This window comes from Struthio camelus, chromosome 17 (genome assembly GCF_040807025.1).
Source record: "Struthio camelus isolate bStrCam1 chromosome 17, bStrCam1.hap1, whole genome shotgun sequence".
Classification (NCBI taxonomy): domain Eukaryota; kingdom Metazoa; phylum Chordata; class Aves; order Struthioniformes; family Struthionidae; genus Struthio; species Struthio camelus.
In genome coordinates, this window is record NC_090958.1 from 9654131 (window position 1) to 9667613 (window position 13483).

General features: G+C 61.2%; 2 protein-coding genes and 1 long non-coding RNA gene across 3 annotated transcripts; all 3 read left to right on the forward strand.

The window, feature by feature from the left end:
* Positions 1–1085: 1085 nt before the first annotated feature.
* LOC138061442 (uncharacterized) lies at positions 1086–2186 on the forward strand. The gene is made up of 2 exons (XM_068911759.1): positions 1086–1196; positions 1336–2186. Exons 1-2 carry the CDS (start codon positions 1151–1153, stop codon positions 2169–2171), a joined length of 882 nt encoding a protein of 293 aa, XP_068767860.1. The 5' UTR covers positions 1086–1150; the 3' UTR covers positions 2172–2186.
* A 213-nt stretch (positions 2187–2399) lies between these two features.
* Positions 2400–5637, forward strand: LOC104137763 (vacuolar protein sorting-associated protein 29). The gene is made up of 4 exons (XM_068911761.1): positions 2400–2467; positions 2672–2860; positions 3423–3658; positions 4248–5637. The coding sequence occupies exons 1-4, from the start codon at positions 2465–2467 to the stop codon at positions 4363–4365; spliced, it is 546 nt and encodes a 181-aa protein (XP_068767862.1). The 5' UTR covers positions 2400–2464; the 3' UTR covers positions 4366–5637.
* Positions 5638–6680: 1043 nt separating this feature from the next.
* Positions 6681–9198, forward strand: LOC138061447 (uncharacterized). The gene is made up of 3 exons (XR_011135201.1): positions 6681–6816; positions 7174–7503; positions 9068–9198. It is a non-coding gene; the product is annotated as an uncharacterized lncRNA (long non-coding RNA).
* Positions 9199–13483: the final 4285 nt, after the last annotated feature.

Sequence of the window (13483 nt, forward strand, 5' to 3'; positions counted from 1 at the left end):
GCATTGACCAGCTTCAGAGCAGAATCCTCTTTCTTCTTTGGTGTAAATGGAGTTTCCTGTACTTGAGTTTGCACTCGCATCCTCTGCTGCTGTCTCGGGCTGCCCCTGGGTGGGAAGAGCGTGGGAAGGGCACTGTCCTCTTTCTGCCCGCCGTCAGGTATTTATGAGCATTGAGGAGCTTCTCCCTGAGCCTTCCCTTCTCCGGGCTGAGCAGTCCCAGCTCTCGGGGGCTCTGCCCGAAGGAGAGATGCTGCAGCCCCTTCTCCGCCCTCGTGGCCCTTTGCTGGAGTGGCCCCACCACGTACAGGTCTGTGTTGTGCTGGGGAGCCCGGAGGCGGACGCAGCGCTGCAGCAGTGGCCTCGGCGGGGCTGCGCTCAGGGGAAGGCTCAGCTCCCTCAACCTGCTGGCAGCGCTGCTCCTGCCGCAGCACAGGGCGGTTTGGGCCTCCTTTGCCGCGAGGGCGCCTTGGTGGCTGCTGGGCGAGCTGGGGTCCGGCAGGAGGCCCAGGGCCTCTTCTGCCCAGCTGCTTTGCAGCCGGTCGGCCGCCAGCCCGTGCGGGGCGAGGGCTTGCTCCGGCCCCGGGGCAGGACTTGGCACCTGCCTTTGTGGAAAGGGGCCGGGGCAGGTGGAGCCGAGCAGCAGTGCAGGGCACGAATTGCAGCGGGGACGGGCAGGAAGGGCCAAGGCCTGTGTGGGGCCGGGGACCCGTGTAAGAGGGGCCGATGCTGAGGGTGGGGTTTGTTCCTGGCGGTCAGCAGGACCCCGGCCCCACGGCGGGGGTGTTGGAGGGGCGAGGGCCGCCTGGTGCCCTGCTGCTCCAAGGAGCCCGGCTTGCGCAGGCCCTTTGGCCCTGCTCGGCTCACCGCGGTGTGGGGATGGGGTGTCCGTGGGTGCCCGGCTTCAGGCATGTCGGCGGGGCCGTGTCTGCGCTGCCGGGGCTCGGACAAGCGCCGCTGCGTAGCACGTGGCCGAGGCGGGCTGGGAGCGGGGAGGGCCGTGGGGAGGGAGGCGCGGGCAGGCTTTGGCGGTGAGCGCGGGGCAGATTTGCATGGAGGGGCCGTGCCGCGGGCGGGCGGGGGTTTAAGAGGGGTCGGGGGTCCGCGGCACAGCCCCGTCGGCGTGGGGACGCGGAGCTGGTGGGATCGCGCCATGGCCTGGGCCCCTCTCCTCCTCGCGGTGCTCGCCCACGGCTCAGGTGCCCTGGCCGGACTGGGTGTCCCCGGCCGGGGCCTGCGGGCAGAGGGGCCGCCTTGCGTTCTGCTGCCTGGGGGGGCTTTGCTGCTCCGGCACTCGCTGACCCACCGCTTTCTGGCCTCTCTCCTCTCCCTCTGCAGGTTCCCTGGTCCAGGCAGCAGTGACTCAACAGCCGGCCTCGCTGTCCGTGTCCCCGGGACAAACTGCCCGGATCACCTGCTCTGGGGGTGGCAGCTACTATGGCTGGTTCCAGCAGAAACCTGGCAGTGCCCCGGTCACTGTGATATATGAAAACACCAAGAGACCCTCGAACATCCCTGCGCGATTCTCCGCTTCCACCTCTGGCTCCACGAACACGTTGACCATCACTGGGGTGCAAGCCGAGGACGAGGCAGTGTATTACTGTGGTAGCAGCAGTGATGACACAGTGACACCGAGCAATGGGGAAGTGAGACAAAAACCTTCTGCCATCACAGGGACCATTGAGCGGTGTCTGCTGACTCCTCCTGATGGTCCCACAGATCCCTACTACAGGCCCTCCCGTGCTGCCACGTGCTGCACGTGCTCTGTTGCGTTGCTGAGGAGGTGTAGCCTAAGGATGAGCCAAGGCCTTGTAAAGCTGGCCCCCATGTGCAAAGAAGGAAGGGAAAGGAGGCAAAAGAGAGAAGCAGCAGAGCAAGAGGGCAGTGCAGCGGGAGCCGGGGGGTTGCAGTTCAGTGGCCCCGTTACCCTGCGGCGCCACGGTTCAGACGGGTTTCACGTGTTTTCATCCCCGTCGCTCGCGGGCCCCAGGCCGGAGGGCCGCGCAGCTCCGCTCGCCCCGTCTCTTCGCAGGCGCCGGCGCCTTCCCTCTCCCCGCACCCCAGCGTCTTCCCCCGCCCCAACGTCTCCCCACAGCTTCTGCGTGCAAAAGGACGCGCTTGATCACACGGGCATCTCTGGGCAGTTAAATGGACGTTTTCACACAGAAACATGATGTGTTTTCGTAGGAAGAAAAAAAAAACTCAGGGATTTCACGAAAACCCGTCGGGGGGGGGGGGGGGGGGAAGGCGCCAAACCACGGCGCCGAGCGCGGAGGAGCCGCGGCCGCCGCCCCGCGCCGCACTGCGCATGCCCAGCGCCGCCGGCCGCGGCGGCCGTTAGGGCCCTTCGCCTTCGGCGGCACGGCCGTCACGTGGGGCGCTTCCGGCGCTGCGATTGGCTTGGGCCAGAGTAGAAAAAAAGAGCGCGGCGGCGTTGCCTGGTTACGGCAGCCGGTGGCGAGGCAGGATGGTGAGTGGCCGCCCGGGGGGCCGGCGGCGGACTGGGCTGGGCTGGGCTGGGCTGGGCGGCCCCGGCCCCGGCCCCGGCTCCGGCTCCCTTACTGGGGCGGCCTGTAGCCGTTCGCCCCGGTCGGCGGCCCCCGGAGGGTCGCTGCCCCGTTCTATTGAAGTAACGGGGCTTAACGTTCCCTTTTTCGTCCTGCCCGGTGTGAAGTTGGTGTTAGTGTTAGGGGACTTGCACATCCCGCACCGATGCAGTGGCCTGCCAGTGAAGTTCAAGAAGCTGCTGGTTCCAGGAAAGATCCAGCATATTCTGTGTACGGGAAACCTCTGCACTAAGGAGAGCTATGACTATCTCCGGACTCTGGCTGCAGATATTCATGTTGTTAGGGGGGACTCCGAGGTAAAGTGCTCACTGCTGTGAATTGCTGTATCCACCATGCTGCGTGCCGTGGTTGCCTTGATGGAACCGGGAGCGTCCTTCCGTGCTAGCAATTCACGGGCATGGGGGCTAGTGTGAGGCCGAGCAATCCAGATAATGCTCCAGGTGCTGCTGCTTGCGCTTGTGATAGAGGGGAGTGAGGGAGGGGTGAAGTTACATGTCACTTCATTCATGTGAACTCAAGCCCAAGTCTGCTCAGGATTGCAGTGAGGCTGTCGGGGTTTCCCGGCTTCCTTTGTGGTGGTGGGAGCTGGGGCTTGTGTGAGTGCTTACTTACTGTAGGGTGGTCTCAAAGCTGCTAGGCTCTAGGAGATTCCAGTCTGGTGCGAAATCCCAGTTTTTTGCAGCGCTGTTGGGTATGGTGCACGCACTCAGTGGCTTGTACACCTCGAAAGAGATGCTGTGCCCTACAACAGGGAACAATGGGTTCATGTGTGTGGAATGCATTTAATGTGGAATACATTAAATACATGTAAGGGGATCTTTAGCATATATATATAACCTGTGCATCTCTGATTCTCAGAGTCTGAATTATCCCGAAGAGAAGGTTGTAACTGTTGGGCAGTTCAGAATTGGTTTGATTCATGGCCATCAAGTCATTCCCTGGGGCGATGTGGCCAGCCTGGCTTTGCTGCAGAGGCAGCTGGATGTGGACATTCTCATCTCGGGACATACGCACAAATTTGAAGCCTTTGAACATGAAAATAAATTTTACATCAACCCTGGATCAGCAACAGGAGCCTACAATGCTTTGGAGATGTGAGTGAAACGGGTCTAGGGAACTTGCAACTGCCCAGTGCCCCAAGAACCTGTTGGTATTACCTTAAAAGTGCGAGTTCACCCCCTAGTGTTCAGCCAGCACTGTTGTCGAGCTCTCATGAGCACCTGTGACAAGTAGGAGGCCAGCTGTCTCTTCACAGATCATGAAATGTGGCTGCCTGCACTGAGAAGGCTTTATTTAGCCTAAAGGCTTTATCTAGTTGGGTACAACAGCCCAGTGCTGGTTTGTCACGTGCTAATTTCTGAGCCTTTAGAGGGCGGAGTTGCAGCAGCTTCTTGAATGGCGTCTGACTCCTGGTGTCTACCCCACAGTCAAACACTAATGCCTTCTAGGAAGCCAGACCTTGTAAGGCATTAGCAGCTGAAGCATCTGGCCCTAATGTGGCCCTTGAGGGCTCTCCTAGACTAGCTTCAAATCTCTTTGACGTGCTGTTGTCAGTGCCTCTGAAGTCCAACGTTGTCCCTTTTGCTGCAGGACTCTGTGTTTTCAGGCTAATACGTTTAACCGCATTCTTTTGTAGTTTACGCCTCTTGCTGAGAGGTTCCACAAACTATCTTTTCTTTCCAGAAACATCATCCCTTCCTTTGTACTGATGGATATCCAGGCATCCACGGTGATAACTTATGTGTATCAACTGATTGAGGAGGAAGTGAAAGTAGAAAGAATGGAGTTCACGAAGTCCTGAAGCATACTTGTATCCACTTATGGTTTTTTTTTTTTACCCCTCCTCACCGTTTCTCTTTCCACGCCGGTGTGAGCGGGTGGAGGCCACGAGGGGGTGCTGCAGCAGCACCTGGGACCGCAGATGGGGCACGACGCCCCAGCGGTTGCTGGTGAGCTTGTGAACAGGTCTGGTCGTGCTTTAGCAGCACACCTTGAAGCACGAGGAGCTGCCGCTGAGCAGCAGAGCTCGTGAGAAATATCGCGCGCCTAAGCAGGAGCTGCTGTGTTGCTGGCCTCGCGGTGTCACAGGTGGTGGTAGCTTGGGACTGAAGCTCTTGTGTAAGAGTAATGCAGAATAAATGGCTGTCTCCATGTGCCTGGAGCCTTTCCCTGAAGTTTCTTGGGATGAGAAGTGGGGCTGGGGTTCAGGGTGGCGGTGTGCAAAGAAGCTCCTGGCAGCTTCCCGCAGCACGTCTCGGCCTTGCTGAGTTTGTCTGTGCGCGGTGCCCCAGGACTGGAGCCGCTCTGGCAGACCCGAGCGACGCCTGCCTGGAAAGGGCCCTGGCAGGCAGAGGCAGGTCTGGGCACGGCGGTGTGGGAAGCTCTGTGTGGTGTGCGGTGCCGGAGAGCTGAGCAGGCTGGGCGTTTGCCTTCCTGCAGCAGGTCGGAGCGAGAGGTCGCAGAGGGCCAAGCGTGTGTCTCGGCGTGCTGCCAATAAGCAAGTGAGTGCGGGCAGGGAGTGGCTGTGCTGCTGGAGCGGTGCTGGGCCGTGGCCTTGGGAGATGCCCGAGCACGTCTCGGGCAGTGAGCACCGCCTTGCACGCTGGTTTGTGTGAGCTGGCTGTGGCTCCGTGTATGACCTTACGTTGGTCCTCACCACGGCGGGCCTCGGGCACGTCCTCGGCACAGCCCGGTGGATGGATGGTCACAGGCTGGAACAGGGAGGAGTAAGGCAGCTTGCGCAGAAGCTTCAGCACGACGGGACCCGAGAGCACGAGAGCTGCTTTAGGGCTTTGGCTTGGCTGCGTGGTGTTTCTGACAAAAGAAGCGTTGAGGTGCGTTTCCCCAGAGGTCTTGCTCCACGTGACTGCTGTCTTGAGGTGCCTGGCGGAAAGCCAGTTCCCGCAGCCTTGTGTTGTGCAGGTGCTGGTTTCCAGAGCTGCTCCATCCCATGAGCCCAGTGCTGAGCTGCTGCATCATGGCAGACCTGCCGCTTTCTGGCCTCTCTCCTCTCCCTCTGCAGGTTCCCTGGTCCAGGCAGCAGTGACTCAACAGCCGGCCTCGCTGTCCGTGTCCCCGGGACAAACTGCCCGGATCACCTGCTCTGGGGGTAGCTATGGTTATTATGGCTGGTTCCAGCAGAAACCTGGCAGTGCCCTGGTCACTGTGATATACTGGAACACCAGAAAGCCCTGTGCATTTCTCTGCTTCCACCTCTGGCTCCACAAACATGTTGACCATCTCTGGGGTCCAAGACTAGTGTGAAGCTCGTCACTACTGTGGTAGTGGTGATAGCAGCAGTTGTGCTCTCCTGGTGCCTCAGAGCAATGGGGAAGTGAGACACACACACACACACAGGAGTGTCAAGGAGGCAGGTTTTGTGTCCCCCTTCCTCTCAGCTGTGCAGGGCCGTGTCCTCAGTTCTGGAGTCTGTTAGACCTGTCCTGTCCACCCCATATCTGGGGGCTGTCAGGCTGCCCCAGGTGCCTGACTCCTGGCGCTGGAAAAGCGGTGGTGAGGCTCATCTCTGCTGGCTGAAGCCCATCCAAGGTGCAGGGGCAGGGGCTGGGGCTGTGTGTGGAGCTGGAAGCTGCCGAGCATCCTGAGAAAGCTTTGCATATTTGTGCTCTCCCAGGCTGAGGTTCCCCTCTAGGCTGGCCCTACAGCTTTGGAGCTGGTGTTGGTGTGCATGGCCAGCACATGCATGCTTACTAAGCCTTGCTGAGTGCCCAGGTGCTCTGCAGGTGTGTAGGGAGAGCTCCTGCCTCAGGCCTTTGCTTGCTAAATTGTTTGACTCGGCCACTGTCAGTGTCTGTGTCTTGAGGACAAACCGCCCAGATCACCTGCTCTGGGGGTAACTACCAATATGGCTGGTACCAGCAGAAACCTGGCAGTGCCCTGGTCACTGTGATATATGACAACACCAAGAGACCCTCGAACATCCCTGCGCGATTCTCCGCTTCCGCCTCTGGCTCCACGAACACGCTGACCATCACTGGGGTGCAAGCCGAGGACGAGGCAGTGTATTACTGTGGTGGTGGTGCTGGCAGCAGCAGTGGTGCCCTCAAGGTGATGAAGAGGGATGGGGAAGTGAGAGAAACCCCCATGAGTCAAAGGGGAAGGTTTTCTGCCCTTTTCCCTCGTGTTCAAGGAGGGCTGTAGCTTCAGGGCACATGCTGGTACCTGTCTCCTCTGCACAGTCACGTCTGTGAACGTCCTGTCCCTTGGCTCAAGGAGGTGAATCTGTGGCCAGGTCTGTCTTGTCCCTGTCCGCACTAACAGCACCACGTGGGCTTATGCCCAGTGGCCCCCTGCTTTGCTCCCCCCAGAGCTGGCCCTGTGCCGGCACCTGCCAGGCTGGGCTCTGCTCCCCAAATGTGCCTGTGGCCCGGGTCCCTTCTCCTCCTGCTGCGGCGTTGCCCATGCCTGCTGCTCCCGCTCTGCTTGCAGGGCCCGGCGAGCTCTGTGTGTGGGGCCGTTGGTCTGTGTGTCGCATGGGGTGTTGTGGGCGCAGGGCGCCTGTGGCGTGTCCTGCTGCCTGGGGGAAGGCTTAGCTGCTCCGGCACTTGCTGACCTCACATCTTCTGCCCTCTCTCCTCTCCCTCTCCAGGTTTGCTGGTCCGTCCAGGCAAGGCTGACTGAGCCGGCATCGGTGTCCCTGGGACAAACTGACTAGGTCAACTGCTCTAGGGGTGGCTGCTACTCTGCCTGGTTCCAGCAGAAACCTGGCAGTGCCCCGGTCGCTGTGATATACCAGAATGACAAGAGACCCTCGAACATCCCTGCGCGATTCTCCGCTTCCACCTCTGGCTCCACGGGCACGTTGACCATCACTGGGGTGCAAGCCGAGGACGAGGCAGTGTATTACTGTGGGGGTGCTGGGACAGCAGTGCTGAGCAGGGTTGTGGTGACAAGGCGGAACGCGCCATGGGGAAGTGAGGTACAAACCTGCATTGATGTCACGGCCTCTTGTTTTGCCGTTGCTGCTGGGACGCCCTATTGTAGCAGCGTACGTTCAGTGGGACAAAGACCTCTGTGGGTCGCGAGCTTTGTGCTAGGGGTTAACAAGTCTGGTAGCCCAGGAGCAGTAAGGTTGCTGCTGCTGCGTGTTCCCAGCTGCAGCTGGCTGTGAGGCTGTGTACTCCTGGAAGGCACACATGCACGCTTTTATATGCTGCCTATAAATATTTAAACACATCTGGCCACACTGATCAAGCCTACATGGCTCTTGTGCAAACAGAAGCCACACCAGGTCCTCATCCTGTTCCCCTCTGTGGCTGATCAGGATGGCAGCCTTTTATTGCGTATAAGCAAGCGCCCTGTTGAGTGTGGCCTTAGGCACTCGGTTTATTCCGTAGCTGCTCCTGGCTCCTCGGGTCTGCCAGATGCCTCTCACGCAGATATGCGTGAGCACCTGTAGACGCACACCAGCCTAGACAGTCTCCCTTACCAGTAGCTGACCCCAGATGCCTTGGTCTCTCCGGCAGCTGGCTTGGACTCCCTTGTCCCTCCAGCACCCAATTCTCAGACTCCCTGGTCTCACCAGTGTCCAGCCCAGGTTTAAGGCTGCTCCAATACTTGGCCCCCAAGCCTCTTCTCCTAAATGTTGGCTAATCTGGCCAGATGTTTACTAGCAAATGCACAGTGACGTGCACCCCCACGCAATATGCACCCTCTCTGGCCTCTCCAGTTGCTGGCACCCAAGAACACCTCTCTTGTGCCTGTGGCCCCTCTCCAGAGGCTGGCACTTGGACCTTGGACACCACACGCACCTGTGCACAGCCTGGAGAGCCTCTCACCCAGGGAAATAGTCAGAAATGGAGCTCAAGGCCGGGCTGCAATGACCAGGTGCAGGACACGGCCAGAGCGGTGCGCTGACCGGCAGCCTGTTCACGTGTGCCTGGCCCCTTTTAATCTCTCTTCCCTCTGATTTCTTTTTCTCTTGGCAGTCCCCAGGCTGCCTTGATCCTTCCCTTTCCCCGCCTTTGGGCCTTCCCCCAAGCATCCCATAATAAGTCTTGTCCAATCCCCAAATGCTTTTCCCTGGCTCCCCCGGATGAGTCCATATACCTCCCCCTAGGCAGCAAACCACTCACTCCGCAAGGTTGTCTGGGGAGAGCTTCCCCACTGAACGACCTGAGGAGCTGCACCCCGGGCCCGTGGGCTGACCTCGTGCTGTGGCGGCCCTAGGAGGAGCTGGGCTGGGGTGCTCTCTTGCCTCCAATTTGCTCATTGCGGTTCCCAGCTTGACATTGTCCTTTACTCGTATGCCTTTGTGGAGATGAGCTTTAAGTCACATATCGTACCAGCAAGGGGAGCCGTCTACCCAGGGCCTGGTGGCTCCTGGACTGTTCCCCAGTGCTGTTGAGGGCAGCCAGGGATCCCGGGTCAGCTGGGACCTGTGGGCACAGGGCCGCCTTGCGTCCTGCTGCCTTGGGGGGAGCTTTGCTGCTCCGGCACTCGCTGACCCGCCGCTTTCTGCCCTCTCTCCTCTCCCTCTGCAGGTTCCCTGGTCCAGGCAGTGCTGACTCAGCCGGCCTCGCTGTCCGTGTCCCCGGGACAAACCGCCCGGATCACCTGCTCTGGGGCTAGCAGCAGCTACTTTGGCAACAGCTGGTATGGCTGGCACCAGCAGAAACCTGGCAGTGCCCCGGTCACTGTGATATATGAAAGCACCAAGAGACCCTCGAACATCCCTGTGCGATTCTCCGCTTCCACCTCTGGCTCCACGGGCACGTTGACCATCGCTGGGGTGCAAGCCGAGGACGAGGCAGTGTATTACTGTGGTGGCTGGGTTGACAGTGCTGATCAGACTCACGGTGACAGAGAGCAACGGAGAAGGGAGACACGAATGCGCTGCGGTGCCAGGGTCCCCCAGTTCCCTGCTGCTGCTGGGACCTGGCTGTGGAGCTTCCAATATGCTGGTGCAGCAGAGCCCACCGTGGGGCGCGTGTCCTGTGCGTGCTGCCCCCCTGCAGCCCTGCCTCTGCCCATTGGCCTCTCTGGGCCGCAGGCGCCCTGGGGAGGGCTGGGCTGGGGAAAGAGAAGCGGCACAGGGCAGGAACTTTTCCCCCAGGCCCAGTGGCTCCTGGCCTGTGTGCGAGGGCATTTGAGGGTGTTGGGAATCCCTGTGCTGTGGGGGAAAGCCCTGGGGTGTTGTTCTTGTGATCGGCTCAAGGAGTGTCGTTGCTGGTGGCCCCAGAGGTCGGTGCCAGGCATCTGCTGTTCTGCTGGGGAGGTGCAGCCTGGGGCTGAGCCAAGGTCTTGAAAAGCTGGGTCCTGTGTGCAAAGAAGGAAGGGGAAGGAGACGAGAGAAAAGGAGCAGAACAAGAAGGCAGTGCAGGTGCTGGGGCTGGGCAAGTCCCGGAGTGGCTGAGGTTGGATGTACCTCTGGAGAGCATATTCTCCCACCCGCCTGGCCACAACAGGGCTGAGTAGCGCAGGTCCTATCCCATCAGGATTTCTCCAGCAAAGTCCTGTCGACGAGGGGACGCGGAGCTGGTGGGATCATGCCATGGCCTGGGCCCCTCTCCTCCTCGCGGTGCTCGCCCACGGCTCAGGTGCCCTGGCCGGACTGGGTGTCCCCGGCCGGGGCCTGCGGGCAGAGGGGCCGCCTTGCGTCCCGCTGCCTGGGGGGGCTTTGCTGCTCCGACACTCGCTGACCCGCCGCTTTCTGCCCTCTCTCCTCTCCCTCTGCAGGTTCCCTGGTCCAGGCAGCAGTGACTCAACAGCCGGCCTCGCTGTCCGTGTCCCTGGGACAAACCGCCCGGATCACCTGCTCTGGGGGTAGCAGCAGCTATAGCTGGCACCAGCAGAAACCTGGCAGTGCCCCGGTCACTGTGATATACCAGGATGACAAGAGACCCTCGAACATCCCTGCGCGATTCTCCGCTTCCACCTCTGGCTCCACAAACACGTTGACCATCGCTGGGGTGCAAGCCGAGGACGAGGCAGTGTATTACTGTGGTGGCTATGCTAGTAGTTGTGCTACTCCCACGGTGACAGAGAGCAATGGGGAAGTGAGAGAAAAACCTCCTGCCATCGCAGGCACCATTGAGCAGTGCTGTCTGCTGTCCCCACCTGATGGTTGCACAGGTCCCCACCACAGCCCTCCCTGCACTGCCCCACGCTGCCTGTGGCTGTGTCCTGCTCTAGGGCCCCAGAGCTGTGGCCGTCCCCTGTCATTCGGCAGCTCAGGGGAGGGGACGGACCCCAGGCTGGTGGGGGCCGTGCTGGGCCCTGCCTCCTGCCTGTGCTTCGAGGAAGAGGTGTCCCTGGCCAGGCAGGCTGGCACCCAGAGTGCTGCTGGGTGCCCTCCTGCCAGCCCAGCTCGGCCAGGAGCAACCACGGCTCTGGGCATCTGCTCCCCGCCATTTGGAGGGCAGTGAAACACAGGGAGAGGGCCTCCCTATGGCCCAGGCCCCAGCGGTAGGCCTGGCCCCTGCTCAACGTGGGCCATGGAGAGGGTCTCCAGGCTACGCCAAGGGCTGCGTATCCATGGCCATGCCTCGGCACTGCTCAGCCTCAGCCAAGGGGACCCGGCTGGCCCCAGGGGCAGTGGCAGGCTGGAGGCCCAGGTTCTGGCTACAGCCACCCCATTAGAGGGTGCCTGGGGTGGAGGCTGGCTGGACTGGGTGCCCAGTCCTCCAGGGCCTGTGGGCATGTCAGCCCCATCCTGTCCCGCTGCCTGGGGGGCTTTGCTGCTCCGGCACTCGCTGACCCACCGCTTTCTGCCCTCTCTCCTCTCCCTCTGCAGGTTCCCTCGTCCAGGCAGCGCTGACTCAACAGCCGGCCTCGCTGTCCGTGTCCCCGGGACAAACTGCCCAGAGCTCCTGCTCTGGGGGTAGCGGTGGCTATGGCTGGTTCCAGCAGAAACCTGGCAGCGCCCCGGTCACTGTGATATACCAGAATGACAAGAGACCCTCGAACATCCCTGCGCGATTCTCCGGTTCCAAGTCTGGCTCCACAAGCACATTGACCATCACTGGGGTGCAAGCCGAGGACGAGGCAGTGTATTACTGTGGTGGTGCTGGCAGCAGTGGTATTGGTGCTACGGTGCCACCGTGCAATGGGGAATCGTGACTGCAGCCTTCCGCCATCGCAGGGACCATTGGACAGTATCTGTTGTCCCCACCTGATGGCCTCACAGGTCTCCACCACAGCCCTCCCCACACTGTGCCTGGTGTCCCAGCTCGCCCCTCCGTTAGGGCCCCAGGGCTGTGCCTTGTGGTCAGGCTGGGCCTGTCAGGGGCTTTGCTTGTCTCCTCTTCCTGGGGTTCAACTGGGCTGAAAAGTTAGTCCCAGCACCAAAAGGCGGCCATGTGGCCTCAACTGCAGAGCAAGCTATAGCTTTGGGCCTTCAGTGCCTCAGAAAAAGACTTTGGAGAGCAAGGCTGTGCTGGTGGGAAGGCCCCGGCAGCTGGCAGTCCCGAAGGATTGTGTCCTGCGGGCTTGCAGCCCCATGCCCTGACACCCTCCCAGCAGGACCATCTCACAGGCCCGGTGATGTTTCCTAGGGAGTGTCTGTGGTCGGTCCGACCCCATCCGAGGGCGCTGGGCTGCAGAGCGAGAGCCTAAGGCTGCCGCAATGGGCACAGGCTCCTCTTGCCCCGGCCTGCTGCAGGAGTGGAGAAGGGTGAGGGAGGGAGTAGGGGGATTTGCCCCCTGTGTCTGGAGCCTGGGGAAAGGAAGGCCTCGTTGCTGCCCTGTGTCGCGTCCCCAGGGCTGTCTGCAGGTGGTGCTGCCCTGGCCCCTCTGCAGTGAGCGATGCCACGGCAGGTCTTGGACATGAGTGTGGGGCAGATTTGCCTGGAGGGGCCCTTACCTGGTTGGGCAGGAGTTTAAGAAGGAGTCAGGGGTCCACAGGGGTCCCTGGCCAGACTGAGTGTCCGTGGCCATTCCTGTGGTCAGAGGGGGGCTTTGCTGCTCCGGCACTCGCTGACCCGCTGTTTTCTGCCCTCTCTCCTCTCCCTCTGCAGGTTCCTGCACTGACTAAGCAGCTGTCCTCGCTGTCCGTGTCCCTGGGGACAAACGGCCCGGATCACCTGCTCTGGGGCTAGCAGTAACTATGGCTGGATCCAGCAGAAACCTGGCAGTGCCCCGGTCACTGTGATACATTACAACAACCAGAGACCCTCGAACATCCCTGCGCGATTCTCCGGTTCCACCTCTGGCTCCACAAGCACATTGACCATCACTGGGGTGCAAGCCGAGGACGAGGCAGTGTATTACTGTGGTGGCTATGCTGGTAGTTATGGTGGTGCCACGGTGACAGAGAGCAATGGGGAAGTGTGGCACAAACTTCCTGCCGTCGCAGGCACCATTGAACAGTGCTGTCTGCTGTCCCCACCTGATGGTTGCACAGGTCCCTCCACAGCCCTCCCTGCACTGCCCCACGCTGCCTGTGGCTGTGTCCTGCTCTAGGGCCCCAGAGCTGTGGCCGTCCCCTGTCATTCGGCAGCTCAGGGGAGGGGACGGACCCCAGCTGGCTGGTGGGGACCGTGCTGGGCCCTGCCTCCTGCCTGTGCTTCGAGGAAGAGGTGTCCCTGGCCAGGCAGGCTGGCACCCAGGGGGCTGCCGGGTGCCCTCCCTGCCCTCCTGCCAGCCCAGCTCGGCCAGGGGCGACCGGGGTGCTGGGCATCTGCTCCCCCCCAGCCTCTGCTGCTGAGGTGCGGTGACCTCCGGCAGGCTCTGCCTGGCTGGGAGGTGTCCGTCTGGCACATCCCTGTGTGAGCACAGGCGTGGAAATCCCCGCCTGGCAGCACAGCCCAAAGGCCCCAGGTGGAGCTGTGCAGCGGGGAGGGAGTTTAGTGCCGGCTGGGCTGGAGGGGCCGAGGCCCTTGTGTTTAGGGGATGTTCAAGGTGAGCAATTCTGGGCAGCAGTGCCTGGGGCGTGTAAAGCTCCCGATGGCCTCTCTGAG

Coding starts and splice junctions, on each gene's coding strand:
- LOC138061442 (XM_068911759.1), top strand. CDS start 1,151: ATGGCCTGGGCCCCTCTCCTCCTCGCGGTGCTCGCCCACGGCTCAG. Junction 1,197..1,335: donor GGTGCTCGCCCACGGCTCAG/GTGCCCTGGCCG, acceptor CTCCCTCTGCAG/GTTCCCTGGTCCAGGCAGCA.
- LOC104137763 (XM_068911761.1), top strand. Junction 2,861..3,422: donor TTGTTAGGGGGGACTCCGAG/GTAAAGTGCTCA, acceptor TCTGATTCTCAG/AGTCTGAATTATCCCGAAGA. Junction 3,659..4,247: donor GCCTACAATGCTTTGGAGAT/GTGAGTGAAACG, acceptor TTTTCTTTCCAG/AAACATCATCCCTTCCTTTG.